This window comes from Sceloporus undulatus, chromosome 3 (genome assembly GCF_019175285.1).
Source record: "Sceloporus undulatus isolate JIND9_A2432 ecotype Alabama chromosome 3, SceUnd_v1.1, whole genome shotgun sequence".
Lineage (NCBI taxonomy): Eukaryota > Metazoa > Chordata > Lepidosauria > Squamata > Phrynosomatidae > Sceloporus > Sceloporus undulatus.
The window spans coordinates 79297609-79315937 of NC_056524.1; the positions used below are offsets into that span (position 1 = coordinate 79297609).

Consider the following 18329-nt stretch of genomic DNA (forward strand, 5'->3'; position numbering starts at 1 on the left):
GCATGGGGATGGAACATGCAGCTGAGAAGATACAAGCACACACACCCCAACATATGGAATATCTTTTTTGCAGCACATGGGCCTCATTCACCTAAGTCCACCCCCCCTACAAAGCTACAGCTGATCTTGGAGGTTTTCTGAAGCTGACATTTTACAGTTTTGACCATAATAATAATTAATAATTTGTTTTATTTATATACCGCTATTCCAAAGATCATAGCGGTGAACAGCAAGTAAGCTAATTAGCAAGTAAGCTAATTGACCACATGGATTGATTCCCCATTTCAAATGTCTTCTGGATGCCCCTCCAAAAAAGTAAGAAAAGAAATCCCCAAACTAGGCCAGAAGCCATTTCCAGTTTTGAATTCTGAATTTTTAAAACAAGATATGTTTTCACTGTGTGTGGCTCTGGAAGCATCCCAAAGGCCAAAATTTGGTCTCCAAACCATCTCCAGTTGCCCATGTGTGATTTAAATCATTCTCTTTGTTCTAATGGCTTTGTTGTGATAGCTTTTTCACTTTAGATTTCAACTTCTGCTTAAACATGTGTTATAAACCTGTATTATAACTTTTTAGAAGTAATAACGATAAAGATTTCCCCTTTTTTGATCCTAGGTTTGATGTTGATACAACAGAACTTCACAGTTGGATGACCCGCTCAGAAGCAGTACTCCAGAGTCCTGAATTTGCAATATACAGAAAAGAAGGGAACCTATCAGACCTCAGAGAAAGAGTTAATGTAGGCAAATACTCAACCATTTGAATTATATTTCTAAAGCAACTTGCTCTAGCATCTGATTTATTCAAACACAAATTGTACTTGATTATATACCAAGAACTGTTCGAAAACTCCGAGTTTGTGGTGGGGGAATCCTTTATGGACTTTTAGGATGTAGGGAACTGTCATCCTACCCTAAATGGAAATAATGCGGCAAATCTGGGCATTTATGACATTAAATGAATGTCATAAATATCTTTGTCATTTTCGTAGACCTTTTCAGGGCAAAAATGAATAAAAATAAAGCCATTTTTGAAAAACAAAACAAAACAACAACCTTAATTTCAAACAGCCTTGCTCTTAAGCTGGCATTCCATGTGAATGGGTGATAGATCTATCAGTAACTAATATATGAAGTCATAATTTCAGAGGCCATAAACCATTCAGTCCTCAAGAGATCAGAACTAATAATGGGAATACCCACATTTCAATGTGACCACAATTTGAAACACAATCAGGATAACAGGGCTCTGTTCAGCAAACTCATTATTGTGTCCCATTCCACTTCCTTTTTGGGAATGGAAAGAGGTGAGATGTATTTGCCAGTGGAGATTGTCACATGGGGAAAAGAGAAGAGTGAAGCAGATTGCTCCCATCCTTATTGTGTCGTGCTTATTCTGTCCCATCAGTGAAGTGGAATGGCCTTGTCACTTTGTATTAACAGGAGTTTCCATTAATACAAAGTGATAGAGCCATTCTACTTCATTGACAGGAGAAGGACAGGATAAGCATGAGGTCAACTCATAATCTTTGTACAATCACACAAAAAGGATGGCATAAGGATGGGATAATGACAGAATAAGCATGTTGTCATCTGATAATCTTAGTGCAATTGTTCAATAAGGATGATAATCTCTAGTGTTTTAAAAGCTCAAAAAGCACTTTTGTAGTTATGTTTTACTGATATTGTTCTGCTAAATCCAGTGTATAGGACATGATATTGATCTTTTATACAGAATATCTTTATAATGTTGACCTCAGTGAGATAATATACACATGTTCTTTGTGTTCTTTGCTGTGTTGTCTATTTTGTTTTTTTATGATTTATAAAAGTATAGTGCTATTAAACAGTTCCCATCATAATGGTTTTCTGTAGTTTTCACAAGTAAGCTAACTGTAAACTGCTTTCTTTCTTTGCTGTATATTTAGAAAAATAGCTCCATATGTTGCTTCAGCCTGCATAGTAGGACTGGGGAACTTTGGCCTTCCAGATATTTTAGACTATAGCTCCTATAATTCCTTACCATGCTGGCAGCTGATCTAAATCAATGAAAGTTTTGCACCCCTGTTCTGTAGCTTGCAGTGCAATAAATTCAGAAGGCAAGTAGAGTTGTAATGAAACACAGTGGGACTTAGGGCCAAAATAGATGGCTTGGATGGGGCTGCATGAAGCTGCTCCACCCAAAGATGGATTGAGACCGTGACAGCCACACATGGCAGCCCCAAATCACGATGGCACTGGATGAAAAAGGAGTGTTTTTCAACCACTATTTTTTTTTTGGTTGTGGAAAAGCAGCCTTAGCAGCTCTTCTTCAGTGGCTTCCCTGTGTATTGGGGGCTTGCACATGTAACTGCCGTGCCTCCAAAATGCCTGAAAGCAGGGTGACGTATGGCCACTCTGGATGCCTATAGGGCATCATGGGGGCATGCGGCACCCAGCCATGTTATTGGTGTTGGGCACCTCATTTTGACCTCATATTTACTCACATCTTCAATGGCAGAGCCAGATGGCTCACAGAAACTGTGTGAGAAGTCAGCGATCTGTTGTCTCTGTGGTGAGAGTTAGAAAGATAGAGTAAAAGGTAAAGCTTATTAATTTGGGTTAAGGGGAGGAAATGTTGAATCAGGTGCAGACATTATGAAGACAACATGTGTTCAGTTTGGGATTTGGGGCCTGCCTAATGTAAACAGCACACAGCAAGCCCCAGAGAAAATTCAGAGTAAATAACCCATGTGGACAGGTCTCAGGATTGAAGAGAAAAAACCACCAGAGCAGACACATGCCATGAGCTAAAGAAAATGTCTTCACTGACATTTTCACTACATCTTCACTACAGGTTCTGAACTCAAGGCTTACCAGAGGAGAACGGGGGGGGGGGGGGGGGAGTTGCACTTTTTTGGAATTTTTATGTTTATCTTCAGGATTACAGCATCCTGGTATTTATGATCCACTGGTAATAATTTAATAGCATTGCAGCCATTGCTTTTTAAAATACCTGTGGGCAACCATGATGACTAGGCAATTCTTTGGCAGGTTGTAGCTTATTTTTAAAACTCTTTCATGTGAAAGATTCAACTGTGCCCTTATATTGCAGGCCATCGAACGAGAAAAGCCTGAGAAGCACAGGAAACTCCAAGATGCCAGTAGATCAGCTGAGGCCCTGGTGGAGCAGATGGTGAATGGTAATTACATGGCAGTTGATTCAGATAATCTTCTTAGGGATTTTATGAACATAGTTTCCTATTATCACATGAATTATATTAGTAGAGCACTTTGTGAAAGAATAGTACTTTAAAGTTTGAATTTTGGTATGTTATCTTTTAATTAGAATAGGGGACAGATTTGAAATTGTGCACTGTGTATAACCAAAGCATAGTTCAAAATTCAATGTTCCCAATAGTACCAAGGCTATTAACAAGCTGTTCTTGATCCTCAAATATTCATTCAGTTTGGACTCTTACTTTCTAGCCGGACACTTTAAAATGACATTGTAACAGTTCTTAAAACAGTTTGGGAAATTGCATATTGTTTAAATAATTAGAGAGATTTTTTTCAGCCTAATTTTTATTTCTTTTATCACTTTGATAATGTGGCTGCTTGGTTTGTTATATTGGTCTGCTTGTGCTCAGAGTGTTCAATTTAAGCTTTTCTTATTCTCCATAAGTTTTCCTGTATTCTTGTTTGCTCCTTCTATTTTTTATTTTGTCTACTCTTCTTTCTCTCCACGTATCTGCCTAAAACCTAGTAAGGTCCAACTTTGACATCCTTTCTATTGCTGCCCAACCTCAGAATAATGAGACCAGACACAAAGATGGGATAAAACAGGGTCGTTTATTGACATATTTATTAAATACTTAATGGAACTGTAATTACTGTATTTTCTGATGTATAAGACTACTTTTTAACCCAGGAAAATCTTCTCAGAAGTCGGGGGTCGTCTTATACGCCGGGTGTCATCTTATAGGGCAGGTGCTGAAACTTCCGAGCCAGACTGGAGAATCTGAGGTCGCTGCATATGGTGGGGGGAGCTCAAAAATGGCCACGGATGCATCCCTGCCATATGCGGTGATCATATGAAAGCAGCTACCACTCTGATAGTCTTGGAGACAGGGAGGGCTGGGTAGGCAGGGAGAGCTGACTAGTCCAAGCAGGCTTTGTATACAACAAGGTTTCCTGCTAAGTACCTGCATGTCATAAGCATTTTAATTAAAATTACCACATTGAAATCAAATCTGATGGTTTTTTAAATTTTTATTTGGTGTGCATTGGAAGAGCGGTAGTCTTATACGGTGAGTATATCCCAAACTCTATATTTTAACTGGAAAAGTTGGGGGTTGTCTTATATGCCCAGTTGTCTTATATGCCAGAAAATATGGTGATTTCTAACAACAACCAAGTGTAGGAGAAGCTGCATCTGGTATCTTACCGCAGACTACCTCTGCAGCTTATCAGGACAATAACATCTGAGCCCTCAATGACAACCCAAAATCTGGGTTATTCACTGGCTATCAGGAAGCTGAACCAGAAAGCCTCCTTCTCAATCCACGAAGATTAAGGATGGATTTTAACTTTCAAGCCAGACCCAAGGGCAATTTCTTTCTGCCACCCCTCAGGTTCAAAGGCCTAAAGAGGTAGTTCCAGAAATGTCCCTTCCACCTAAATGGTGTCCAAGATGCTCACCGAAATATAATCCAAATATTTATGCCACAGACATGGTCAAGCATCTGCTTAGCCCTTATCTCCCACCTCACCACTGAGCACCTCCTCAATGCCATGGTGCAGGTCTGTTAAGAATATTGAATTACCTACTTCGGATACGTGAACGCTGTCCACCTTGTAAAACTCTAGCATCTGGAATGTGATCTGGGGGTGAGAGAGATAGTGGCGTAGCCCAGCCTCAAGGGCTTTTCAAATTTCCCTATTAGCCCACCTCCAGGCTATGTCAACAGCAATAGGGTCACCACCACATTTCTACCTTGTACCGCGGGAGCATGGCAGACTACACAATATGCACACCAGGCCATGACTGCTAGATAAGGCAAAAATCATGCAGGACCTGCAGACTAATCACCTTACTCTATAACAGCCCTAGATCATTACCATCCAGGTGAATAAGCAATACCTGGAGTGTAGGCCCACAGTGTTCCTTAAAGAACAAGGGCAATGGGGCATGCCATGCAGAACCTGCTTGCCCAAACAGTGTAAACAGGCAACATTGCCAAGGCCCAAGTGAATACCAAAGTGGCTCAGTCTTTCTTGCCAGGCAACTCCATAGATCACGCCATACAGTAGTACTCGAACCCTCAACGACCTGTGGCAGGGATCTGAAAAACAAAGAAACAACATTAACACTGCAGCCTCCCACTGTACCTTCAGTATGTCAATGATCTCCAGTGATCAATCCATTTTATGACGTCGACTTGAAAGCCTATGGCAGCAGCTTTAGACGCTGCTCCAATCTGAATTTAATGAGTTGCAAAGTAGACATTGCTTAGGTCCAAAGTAGCCAAAGCCCTAGATGTCACTGCCCAGCATTGATGCTTGGTCAAAGGATAAAGTTCCTGATGAACAAACAAGGGCCATGAACTGGTGTCCTTAACCTAAATACAGTATATTGACAAAGAGCCTGAATTTGGCAAATGGCAGTATCTGAACAAAGTTGGAGAGAAATCTTTAAACCTTTGCTATGCTGGTCATTATTGGAAGATCTAATAAGGAGTGTAATAGACTGTAGAACAAAATTAACATCATAGTAAAGCCTTTTCTGACTTAACGTGCTTGTATGACAACACAAGCTCACTAATATGCAGCTCACCAAAAATGTGGTTAATGCTGCCAAATGGCAAAAAAAGAGCTTCGTATGGCAATATGCAAATACCAACTCATACAGATCTTAAACCATACAGAATGTCTGGTGACAGAGGTGTCATAGAAGATAACTCCTCCTTGTACTAGCAGCGACTGAGAGACCAAATGCCCTTGTCACCTCCCTCTGGCAAGGCTCCACAGATGTCAGGCATCAGTTCTACCAGTTGAGCCTCCCCAAGGGCCCAGTTCCAGAAGCGCTCCATCTGTTTACGAGAAAGAGCGTCTAAATGGAATTATTGACACATGCAACATGCAAAGCCATAAACAAGATATTAAAGCATAAACATTGCAGTGTTAATGCTTGCGCCAAGTATATGACCCCTGGTGATCTGAATGCTACGTAATTAATGCCATGGAACACTGACATGCTCTCACACCAGAAGTACACCAAAGGATTTGCAAACTCTCTGGCCCATATGGTAACTGCCACCACCACAACCACAGCCATGGCAGCCAGCAGAAGCTGAGGTGCCACAGCCTAGACTCCACCCCCACCCCAACTTGGCAGGGCCCACACAAGGGACACAGCAGGTAACAAGGACAGGGGTAGAAGAGAACGGTTTCTTCTGTGCAATGAGGGAATGTGGTAGTTGGCAAACCTTTGCTTCTGACCACACCCCCAGAAACCCCATCATGGCATTGCTGCCATGGCGTGATTGGTTATTGTCTGCCTCATCCCAGGGGAGGGCAGCAAACAACCCATCCCCATTCCAATTCGTCCGTCATGGAGGGGGGGGGGGGATGGCCACTACATCCACTATGTGTATTTAGCTTCCCATGAATAAAGAGTGAAAAGCCCTCATTTTGTACTCAGGCTCCTAAATTTACTCAAAAAATTCCCATATGATTTGCTTGTCTTCTCCTTTCCTGACCCATTTCTTTATGTGTTGTGCCTCTTCATGTAGTTTGGTTTTAGACCGTAGATACATATTACCAATGAAACCTACAAGTTTCTGCTTTGAAGCCCTTTGAAGGCTTACAGAAAATTTAAGCATGTCTAGGATTGCATCCAAATGGTCCTGGAAACCATGCCCTATGAAGGAACACCTTAGAGAGCTGGGGATGTTTAGCCTGGACAAGAGAAGGTTAAGAAGTGATATGGTAGCCCTGTTTAAATACTTGAAGGGATGTCATATTGACGAGGGAGCAAGCTTGTTTTCTGCTGCTCCAGAGAACAGGACCTAGAGCAATGGATGCAAGCTCCAGGAAAAGAGATTCCACCTCAGCATTAGGAGTAACTTCCTGATAATAAGGGCTGCTCGAAAGTGGAACACACTCCCTTGACGTGTAGTGGGGTCTCCTCCTTTGGAGGTCTTCAGACAGAGGCTGGATGGACATCTGTCAGTGGGGATGCTTGGATTAAGAGTTCCTGCATGGCAGAATGGGGTTGGCCTTGTGGTCTCTTCCAACTCTGTGATTCTATGAGGTCCCTCCATTCTTTGGGAAGTTCCTGCTCCATTGGAGTGTCCTACTCCTTGGTACCTAGAGAGCTCTTGCAGCACCTTTTTTGAGACTCACTGTTTTAAGAAGACTGATGAATAATGTAATGTCATGATACAGTCATTTGAAGTAAACTTTTTTTTTTGCACCAAATACAGTTTTTATATTTATATTTTGCAAAAGGCCCTTTACTTTCTTTGATACACATAAGCATAAACCTAGTAAACAGTAGTGATTAAATTCTTTTAGTTCCAATGGGATTTGAGCAGATGAAATACACAGAGAATTAAAGCCATATTTGACAGAAACCTTCTGCGACAGAGATAGCTCATATGTGATGGTGCTGATGACCAAACACCAATTGTTGCTTTAATTTCCTTTTTGAACATTCTGAAATTAAGGGAAAATTAACAGTTGCAGTAAAGCTTATGAACCCAGCAAGCTGCCTTAACACTATTTATCTGTCAAGCTCAATATTTTCTGTTTCGTGTGACAGTGACTCTCTAGAGTCTTAAGCAGAGTTCTTTCATCTCTCCTATTTCCTGATCATTGTAACTGGCAGTGCCACAGTTTGATGCTGGGACTTCTGCTTGCAAGTCATGTATTTTTCCTCTCTGTGATTTTTCCAAAATTGTTCCTGATGTTTGGAAAGTATTTGCTTAGGTGTTACATTAGTATGGTGCCCCATAATAAAAAATTCTCTGGTCAGTTTACAATTTGTTGTTGATTGCCTTCAAGTCATTTCTGACTTATGACTACCCTAAGGTGATTTAGGCAAAATTTGTTTTGCCACTGTCTTCCTCTTAGGTTGAGAGCATGTGACTTGCCCAAGGTCACCCAGTGGGTTTCATGGCTGACAGGGATTCAAACCCTGGTTTCCAGAGTCATAGGCGGGTTACAAACTGCCATAAAGTACGTATTCACTACGTATTAGGGTTAGGAAGGGGCGGTGCTTCCGCACCCCCTAACCCTAGTACGTAGTGAATACGTATAATATGGCGGTGGCCGTTCCACACGGCCGCCGCTATATTGACATAGCAGACACTGTGCGTTCGCACATCGCGTGGCGCTTATGACGTCACGAGTGAGCCATTGGCGCCTCACGGCATCATAACTGCACCGCAGGAAGAAGCTCCATTTTGGAGCTTCTTTTTTGCTCCGCGTGGGAGTCATGCGGTTTGGCTGCTGCAGCTCCCTTATGGAGCAAACAGCAGTGCCAGCAGACCGCCGCAAAGCGGCAGTCTGTAACGCACCATAGTCTTAACACTCAAACCACTACACTATGCTGGCTGTGATCAGCTTACAATATGCAAACTTAAAAAGAAATTCAGTACACAAGGCTTAAAACTATAATATTAAAAGCAACATTAAACTTACTATATCATCTAGCTGACTGTTACCACACTGAAGATGTCCATGGATTGGGCAATTTTGTCAGAATTCCTTCTACTCTTCCTTTCATTCTATTAGAGTCACACATTGTTGAGATATGAGTAGAAGATTAGCTGCTATGAGAAATATACAGCAAAGTGTTTTCATTTTTAGATAAATGCTCACTGAACTGACTATGAATTTATAATACAGTGCGCTCGCACCATATGGAAAAAAGCCTTGCACGCCCCAGAAGTAGTAATGGGGCGTGTGATCGCACTGCACGCGTGGTGCCGCATGGTGCCATGTGGCTTATGCATTTTTCTTTTACGCAGGGGAATCTGGAACGGATTCCCCACGTAAAGAAAGGGTGCACTGTATACAACATATGAGGAAGATGAAATTCAATATTATACCTTGTTAAGTTGTCATTCCAAAAATTCTTGTAAATCTAATCAAATAGAAGTTTATTGTTAAAAGCTAAAAGCCATCACAATATAAAATAGATCCAAACCGTAAATACAAAAACAGTATAAAAAAAATCAAGGCACAAAACCCACAAATAAAACATAGTAAAATTAGTAAGAGAGACCCATCAACAAAAAACAAGAATACATCATAAATGATAAAATAATAGAAATATAAAGCTAGAATGGTTCTAGCCGTCATTCCAATCAAGAAAACTGATTCTAATCTTGCTAGCAACTAAACCAAATTTTGCTACCAAAATTAATGTTTGTAAATCTAAAGCTAAAACAAAACGTTCCACGTTGAACACAGCTTATGATAACTATATCTGACAATGTCTCTCTCATTGAGTGATAGTTTTGTAGTCTTTACATATAAGTTGCCCAACAATTAAAGGCATTTTAATACAACTTGTTATTCACGATACACAGGTAATAAAATTAATGAAGGCACTACTGTTACTGATCTCTTTGTTCTTTGGGGAGATTGTATTTATTCACTGGCAATATAAGAGGTTGCTCTGAATATAAAATGTGAAGCTATTTGTGAGCCATTAACCTTGAAATTACAATATATTACCACAGAATGGGAACTGTATTATTCATTACCCCTGGTGTTAATGGCAAGAGTCATATACTTGCTTGATGCTGATGATAGCACCTTTCCCAAACGTTGTTGTCAGAAATGCTAGCAGTGAATGGAAAAGCAAGGTGGACCTCTGTTATGTTATGCAATGCATGTTGCAATAAACCATGAAATTACACCATTATGCTTAGGAAAATTAGCTTAAACAAAATAATTGGACACTGAGATAGTTAAACAATTATTACAGTAGACACAATATGGTACCAGAGTAGAAATAAGCCACACTGTATTCAGTGGGACTTACTCCCAGTTGGTGTATACTAGATTGCATGCTTATGGTCCTTTGGGCAAAGAGAGATTTGAGAAGGTTTAAGCTTGTGAAAGAAAACAGAAAAAAATATTATTTAGAAGATAGCATTTATTTGAAAAGCAATGCAGATAAGCAGAAGATCATGCTTATAAGTGGATAGTGAGGAGGAAACAATCATGACAATCTTCACTGCTTGGGAACAGAATTAGGAAAAGTTACATTTTTGTACTACAGTTTCCAGAAACCCCCAGCCATCATGATTGCTTACATGCTATCTGGGAATTCTGATAGTTATAAATTTTCATGGTACATTCCTGGAATTAAGATTCTACAAACTGAACACTTACTTACAGATTCTGTTTTTCACAAAATAATGGTTGTGTAGATTTTTTTTTTTTTAAAAAAAAACAAAACCCTAAAGATTGAACACTTTGAATTTTTGGAAATACAGTGCTAGGATTCACCTTCCCCAAATTGTCATCCACACTCTTAATGGCCAGATTTTATGGATGCCTGCAGAGAGCTTTTGGTGTACTTGCACTTGCTCTCTTATATGCTGTTCATCATCCTTTTCAACTTGGGCATCCTGTGATCTGGAACAGCCTGTGTAGGCTCTTTGTTCTGTATGCTTCCTGCTCACTGTCCTTTATTTCACCCTTTTTTATTTGTGAACTGTGAACATGTAAATTAAGAAATTTTATCTCAGTTATCTGGGGCAGTCACTGAATATATGAACTTAAAAAGTAAAAGATATGGTACATGTAGTGTTTTGGCTTTATTCACAATATTTTTACTAAATGTTTGGAAACATATTCTTTTACATTTTTAGCCAAGAAGGAAACACTTCCTTTTTCCTGAGTAATTTTCCATTTTACCTAATTGTTTTCATTAATTCTGCATTATCTTCTCAAACTTCATTTTTTGCAATACAGTTCATCTTGACAGTAATACTTTGCTAGACTTTTACAGGACATTAAAATCTTCTCTCCACTAATGCACAACAGCTGTATGTTCAGGATCGTTTAGTTAGTGATAAATCATTTGCTTGTTTTATCAGAGTTCTGATAGAGAAATAAATTGTTTAATCCCACACACTCCCCTTTTTAAATCCATTGTGACCTAAAAATAAATGTGTTAAACTTTCCCCCTGTTTCCTTTCTTTCTCTCTAGAGGGGCTTAATGCTGACAACATCAAACAAGCCTTGGAGCAGTTGAACAATCGCTGGATTGAGTTCTGTCAGTTACTGAGTGAAAGACTGGCATGGCTAGAGTACCAAAATAACATCATCGCATTCTACTCCCAGCTGCAGCAATTGGAACAGACAGTAATTACTGCTGAAAATTGGCTAAAAGCACAGCCCACACCAGCGGCAGATCCTGATGCAGTGAAAACACAGCTAATTAAGTGCAAGGTTAGAAATCCTGTCCTGATCCGTTGTAGTACTATACTGCATAGGGAAGATGAATTAGCTGGGTCCTGATACCTCTACAGAAAATATTTTTACACATTGAAGACACAAGGATTTTGCACAAAGGAACACATCTTGCTTTGGAAATCTGTACTAGAAATGCTTACATTCAAACATGCACACAAACGTGCTTTATTTAATACCAAGAAATGGTACAAAAATGAAATTTTAAAAATTTCATTAAATGTGTACATTGGAGGGATAAAACAGATATGTTTCTGTGCAAGAGGAAAGAAAAACAAGCAACTGAAATAGAATCAAGCACATGTTAATGGGATTCTGAGGCAATAGTGCTTTCAGGACTTTGCAGGGTGTAGGTCACTTGTATCTGTGCCAGGTTTGCTTGATAGTACAATTCATTCAGTTTAGTACATCTATATGAACAATCTATCTGGCATTTCACCTTGTGTAATGCGGTCTTGAAGTGCTACTGCCATTATGAAAAACTGGGGAAGTCAAATGTCATTAAGAAGTATGTTCACATGAGTACAGCATTGTTCCATTTCTTACAGTGACTGAACCCATGCTTATAATGCAGTAATAATCATCCCTAACTAAATGAAATCAGGCAAAGGAGGGATTTCCTAACAAAAAGTGGCAATTTAATTAAATACATTTTAACTAAAGTAATTGATTTAAATTATAATTTGACTAATAATTCTAAAATTATTTATAAAAAAATTAGAGAGTGCTAAAGTGGCAAAAAATTTCATATTTCTTGGCTTTTTTTAAAAAAATCAAAACAAAACCTAGTACTCTTTTGCAAAATTATTTCTTGCTTTTTCTGTTTATAGGGGTTTTCTGTGTTTATTAGGGTTGGGGAATTGCTACATAAGATTCAAACCACTTAATAATAGTTGCAGTTGGAGAAGTGAAGTTACCAAACCTACAAACTACTTCCTTTTAAGAGGTGGTGGTGGTCATCTCAAAATGGCTTTGGGGAATCTGTCAGTAAATCCTGCAGAAATACAGTGGTGCATGGAGTATCCAAAAATTTTTTTTAATTAAAAACATTATTTGATTAGTGCATTGAGGCTGCAATCTGATGGTCACTTGCACGTCTTTAAGCCCATTTGTGTAGCCTGAAATAAAACCAAGCTTACTGAACTTAAAAGAGCATACCAGAAATAAACAGGCAATTATTGCAAAGATAAGTCAGTTAGGTGACTTCGTGTAAAAAATATGTATTGTATTTGAATACAAAAATTAATGTGCTATTCAGCTTTGAGATATTCAGTGAGATCAGCAAGCCAGACCAAGTAAGCACAGAACTCAATTTGAGTGTTGCTATACCAGTCAGTGTCATCATCTCCAGGTAAGATGTTCCAGTAATGCATGCAACTTTTATCATAGAAAGGGATTATGAAAGATATGTGGCAAGGCTGAGGTTGTGGTTGGCAGGCGACATATTGACATATAAAAAGTTTCCTTTCTCCCTCTCTCTTTCTCTCTCATCATGATTGCATTCTGACTTTTAAAAACTTGTAATGTGTAGGATGAAGTAACACGATTTTCCAGTCTTCAGCCCCAGATAGAGAAACTAAAAGTTCAAAGCAAGGCACTGAAAGAGAAACAGCAAGGTCCAATGTTTCTGGAAGCAGATCTTGTTGCTTTTACCAGCCACTTCAATCAAGTTTATGATGATGTGAAAGCTAAAGAAAAATATTTACAAACAAGTAAGTATACAGTGCACCTGCACCAACCACAGGCTTACAATCCGTGGTTTGGGCTTCTGCGGACAGCAAACCCTGGCTTTTTAAATGGGGTGTGCATGCTCACAGTGGTGCAAGTGAGAGCACATGCCTACTGAAAAGAACGGGACTTAAGGTCCTGTGGTTTTTGCTATCTGCAAAAACTGCAGAAGGGACACTGTACAGTGGGTCCTTGCCTTACATGGGGGAATCTGTTCCAGACACACACACACACCCCCCGCGTAAGGCTAATTCTGCGTATGCTCAAGTGCAGTGGCACAGGAGTGCATGGGGCACCACAGGCGTGTGCCACATTCATTTGAATGGGACGCGCCGCCCCTTATGCCCCATGCGCTCCCCATGGCTTGAGCGCATACACTCAAGTCTACGTAAAGCGCACCTGCATATAATGCAGGCGCGCTGTATATAATGACCACAAAGGACTCTCTGATGCAAAAGTTCAAATCACCTTTCTTTTTCATTTTCTTCATTTATTGGTGTCAAAAAGAAACTGAAAGTGTACCAAATAATTTTAATATGGAAAAGCAAACCAGTTAGGATTCAAACTTTTCTCTTTTAACAAAGAAGCATAGGATCATTTGTTGTAGTAGTCATGTGCCTTCAAGTTGACTCCAATTTATGGTGACTGACCCCTAGAATTTTCTTGGCAGGACTTTCTCAGAAGAGGTTTGTCATTTAGTTCCTGTGAAGCTGAGAGAGTGGGACTTACTCAGTAAAGTTCTATGGATGAGTGAGAATTCTAATCATGGTGTCCTAGAGCTCTAGTCCAAAGCTTAGACCACTCAGCTATGCTGGCTCTCTAGAGTACTATGTAAGGATGTAAAAAAATTTTATATCCCAGTTCAGCAGGATTATAAGAGTTTTTATAGAGTTTCATTTTTTGTGGGAAAGAAAATTTCAAAGGAGGATTTTGGAGCAAAAAATCTTTTGTTACACAAACTGCAGCATTTTTTGTGCCAAAGCATTATTATAGAAAATGTAGCATTTTATATAAATACATTACTTGCAAAAATATTTTTTCTTCAATTGCTGGTAGTGGAGAAAGCACTGGTCTTGTCACTCAAATTTTGTATTTCTGGGCAATGTTTTAGATGAGATGTCTTGATAAGGATGTCAAAAATTGCAAATATTCTTCACAACTCTAGTTATATGTGAGAATGTAAACCCTGCTAAAGTCTGGAAATTTATATAAAAGTATTCAGGTACATAAATGTGATTCACTAAAACAGGCAGCCATGAGAGACTGGTGAAGAATATTTCAGTCTCCTTTACAAAGGAGGATGTCCGGGAAAGCAGCCAACTGCTGATAAAAAACTCCAAATAAACAAGAGAACACCACACAGAGTGTGTGGAGTTAAAACAAGCAAAAGGCAGACGTACAAGCAAAAGGCAGAATCCAAAAACAAGGTCCATAGTCAGTCCGGGTGCAAGCCAAAAAACGGTCGCCCGCTAGCCATTTTGCGACGCTCTGGGAGTCGGGCTCAGTGGTGCGGAGCTTCCAGTCCTCCAGGGCAGCCCATTGGTTGGGCTGCCTTGGAGGAGGAGTTCCACAGCACATGTTGTGGGGGGCGGGGCTTAGGCCTATATAAGGCCGTGCTGCAGGCCCCGTCCCCCAGTCAGTGCTTGGCTTTGCACGTTGCGGAGCCAAGCTAGGAAGGGAGGAAGACAGGAGCAGCTTCCCCCTCCCACTCACCGATGTTTTGTGGGTTTTTTGTCACAACTTGGGGCGGCAGCATAGGCCAGGATCTGCACGGTGTGGTACCAGGGCTATGGAGCTCTGGTTGGGAGTCAATAGGTACCTGGGGGCAAATAGGGCAGGCGTATGGCCATTGCGGAGGCCATAACACGGGAGTGCCTCTCAGTGACTAGGGGCTTAGTGAATATGTGAACGCATGGCATGTTTTGCGGTCAAGTTGTATTCCTTAGGCCCTAGGTCATCCCAAGCACCTGGTGGGTGCCAAGTTTTTGGATAATCAGACAAACGTGGGGTTGTTTGATTTTGCAGATCCTGACCTCATGCTTGGTGCCAACCCTTACCAATTGCTTGCTAATAAAGTTGTGGCCTTTCTTCCAAACTTGTTGTTATGTGTGGTTATTTGCAGCAGCATCTGAGGCAAAGTGTCAAACAAAGAACACAGTCAAGCAATCCAAGAAGGTCAATGGTTCCAGCAAAGTAGAATGGTCAATCCAAAATTCAAAGATCCAAGCCGAGAAGTCAAATAGAGCATGAAGGAACAAGGTGCTTTCGCCAGGGAAATCAGACCTTTCCAGTCTCATTGGCCCTCATGAGTGCAGTTGTTCCTTAATTGTTTGGCATTTTGCATAAATCCTCTGAGACCACTGGAGGCACACCCTTTCGGAACTCCTCTGGTTGAAGGTAGTACATGGGTCTCCTCCTTCTCAGTGCCCACAGTTCCAGAAGGCTCTACAGCCTGGAGGCTGGGCTCCTGGTTATCTTCTGGAGTCTCTGCTAGTGCTCTCAGGGCACTGCTAGGGCCAGGCTCAGGCTCAAGCTCACAGTCAGAGTCCTCTACTCAGTCCTCAGCCAGGCTGGGAATGACAGAGGATACCATAATAAAAATGTTAAAATAGCAGCATCAGATTTAGGCCTGAACTGGGTCAGTTGTTCCTTGATGACGCACTGAAGGACAGCAATAATGATTGTGTTATCTGTTATGAATGCTACTATGAATGGTTTGTGTACATCTATTTAAGCATCACATAGAATTGTCACAGGTTTGCACCTGCTCTATTTCATCCATTTGACTCGGAGTATACTGTTTCCTTCTCTACTTACACATGTTTTTCTGTGCATCTGAAGAGCAGGTTTCATGTAGTTATGAAAATATTATGCCAGTAGATTTGTTAGTTTCTAAGGTGCCACAAAACACTTTGTTTTTACACACCACACTCCAGTTTCAAAAATGAAGGAAGTGAAATTTGACATGGAACAGCTCAAAATGTAGCCAGTGCCAGCAGTGATTCATGTGTGTGTAGTAGCATGTATGCTCAAATAAATTGTCTCTCCCCTCTATATTAAGGGAGGTGTTCTTTCTTCCATAGGGATACTTTTCTCAGGCAGTTCCCACTTGAAGCAGTATATAAATGATTAAATTGGTTCTCAGATTTATATTCAGCATTAGCAGCCTGGGACCATGGAAGGTGACTTTGAACAAAACTAAGTTATACATACATGCAGGCACACTATTTTTGAATCCCTTTTTTGCTTTACCTCTTGTCGTCCTCCTATTGTCTCCAAGAGTCTTTTCAAAATGTTAACAGTGCTGTCAGGAGTAGTTTTTAGGGATGACATTATTCCTAACTCTTGATTCCCCCCCCCCCAAAAAAAAATGAAACAGGGATTAAAATCATGTTTGGAATATGAGGTATCCATATGAGAAAATAATGTGAATGGCTTTGGGCAGAAATGCATAATTTTCACTTTAATTATTAAAGAAATGTTACCAATAAAGGAAGTGATAATCACTTATGCTTTCCTTCTCCTTCATAAGTGATGATTTCAAAACTGCTCTGACATCTCATATATATATTTAAAAGCCAACAACTCTCATGTGTATTTTCAGGTAGTACAGTTTGGCCAAAAAAAAAAAAAAAAAAAAAAAAACACAAAAAAAAAAAACTACCCCTTTCCCTCCCTTTTCCCCCCCCCCCCCCCCCCCCAGATATCCATCAATGTGGTAGCAATATGGTATAGTGGTCAGTATATTGGACAGTAGCAATCCAGGTTCATGGTCAACACAGGGGTGTTATAATGTTAGAAATGGGGCAGAGGGAGCCACATACACACTCTTGAGTTCATTGGAGGAATTACAACCTATGAATGCCACTAATAAAAAGTAATCTTGAACCCAAAGTGTCATATGTCACCCATAGAGTATTTCTGGTATCTGTTTTATCACAATAGGAAAGGGTATGTGAAGAATACTGTTTGAAAGGATTCAGCAAATTAACAAGAGGGGGTTGCCTACTTTGGGCAATGGCCCTGCCATTGTCATCTTGACACTACCAACATAGAACTACATCAAATTATTCCTGACAGAAGAGTGGCATTTAGTCATAAAAAAAAGTTTTTTTACTCCAATTTTAAGTAATAAACAATATAAGATGTAATGCATTAAACAACTCCGAGGATTTTGTTAGGTGAAGGTTAAACATGGAAACATTTTTTTCAAAAAAAAAAAAAAAAAAAAAAAAAAAGGGGGGGAGATAACAGGGAGAAAGAATGGGGCAACATCTGAATATGAAAGGACATAAACATTTCAGACATTGTTGAATAATGATGAAAATAATCTTGAACTAATTAGGTTCTAAATCACATTATGGCTGCATCCTCACTGCAGAAATAATCCATGTTGACACCACTTAACCTGCAGTTGTTCAGTGCTTTGGAATTTTAGGAATTGCAGTTTTGTGAGACATTTAGCCTTTTCTATCAGAGCGCTTTGGTGCCAAAACAAACTACAGATTCCTTCTCAAAATTATTAAGTTTGCTAAAATTGTGAATTACTAACTTTTAGTGCCTGTAGACAGAGTCAGAGTGAAACAGACCACCACTTTGTGCCACTGTCCAAGTGACTTCAGAGTGCAGCTCTGAGGCCTCTTCCAGCTGCTCAGCTGCCCACACATGGACCGGCTTCTGGGCACTCCAGCAGTATGGCATTTACATGCCCCACACTGCCAGAGCACAATAAAGCCAGCTTCTGTCTGTGGTGGGGTGGGAAAAGCCGGCTTTTTGCTAGTACAAAAAAGGAGCGGCTCTGTGCCTCTCCTTTTTCGGCAATCCCCAAGGTGGATTGGGGCCACAGTTTGAGGTTACAGCAACCCCAATCCATCTTTGGAAGGAGCAACCTGTTTTGCTTCTTACTGCAATAAGACTAGACTAGTCAAACCTCTCAGGAATTTTTTTTAAAGGTCTTACATAATGATAGCCCATGACAGTGACTTGTACATCCGTGCTTTCTGAATCTGTGCTTTAAGAAAATTCAGAGGCTAAGAAGCACCTATTTCATACAGTTATGAATAATCAACAAGATTATTGTGGTTAGACTACACATTTAAACAAGCAAACTGTGAAATTGGTAAAATG

General features: G+C 40.1%; 1 protein-coding gene across 13 annotated transcripts in view; it reads left to right on the plus strand.

The window, feature by feature from the left end:
• The window catches only part of DMD (dystrophin), a 1477396-nt gene that overhangs the window by 639492 nt on the left and 819575 nt on the right, over positions 1–18329 (plus strand). For all 13 annotated transcript variants that reach the window (XM_042458881.1, XM_042458877.1, XM_042458883.1 and 10 more), the window contains 4 exons: positions 616–739; positions 3094–3181; positions 11212–11453; positions 13006–13186. In XM_042458881.1, coding sequence (XP_042314815.1) covers positions 616–739; positions 3094–3181; positions 11212–11453; positions 13006–13186 — 635 coding nt within the window. The remainder of the gene's footprint in view (positions 1–615; positions 740–3093; positions 3182–11211; positions 11454–13005; positions 13187–18329) is intronic.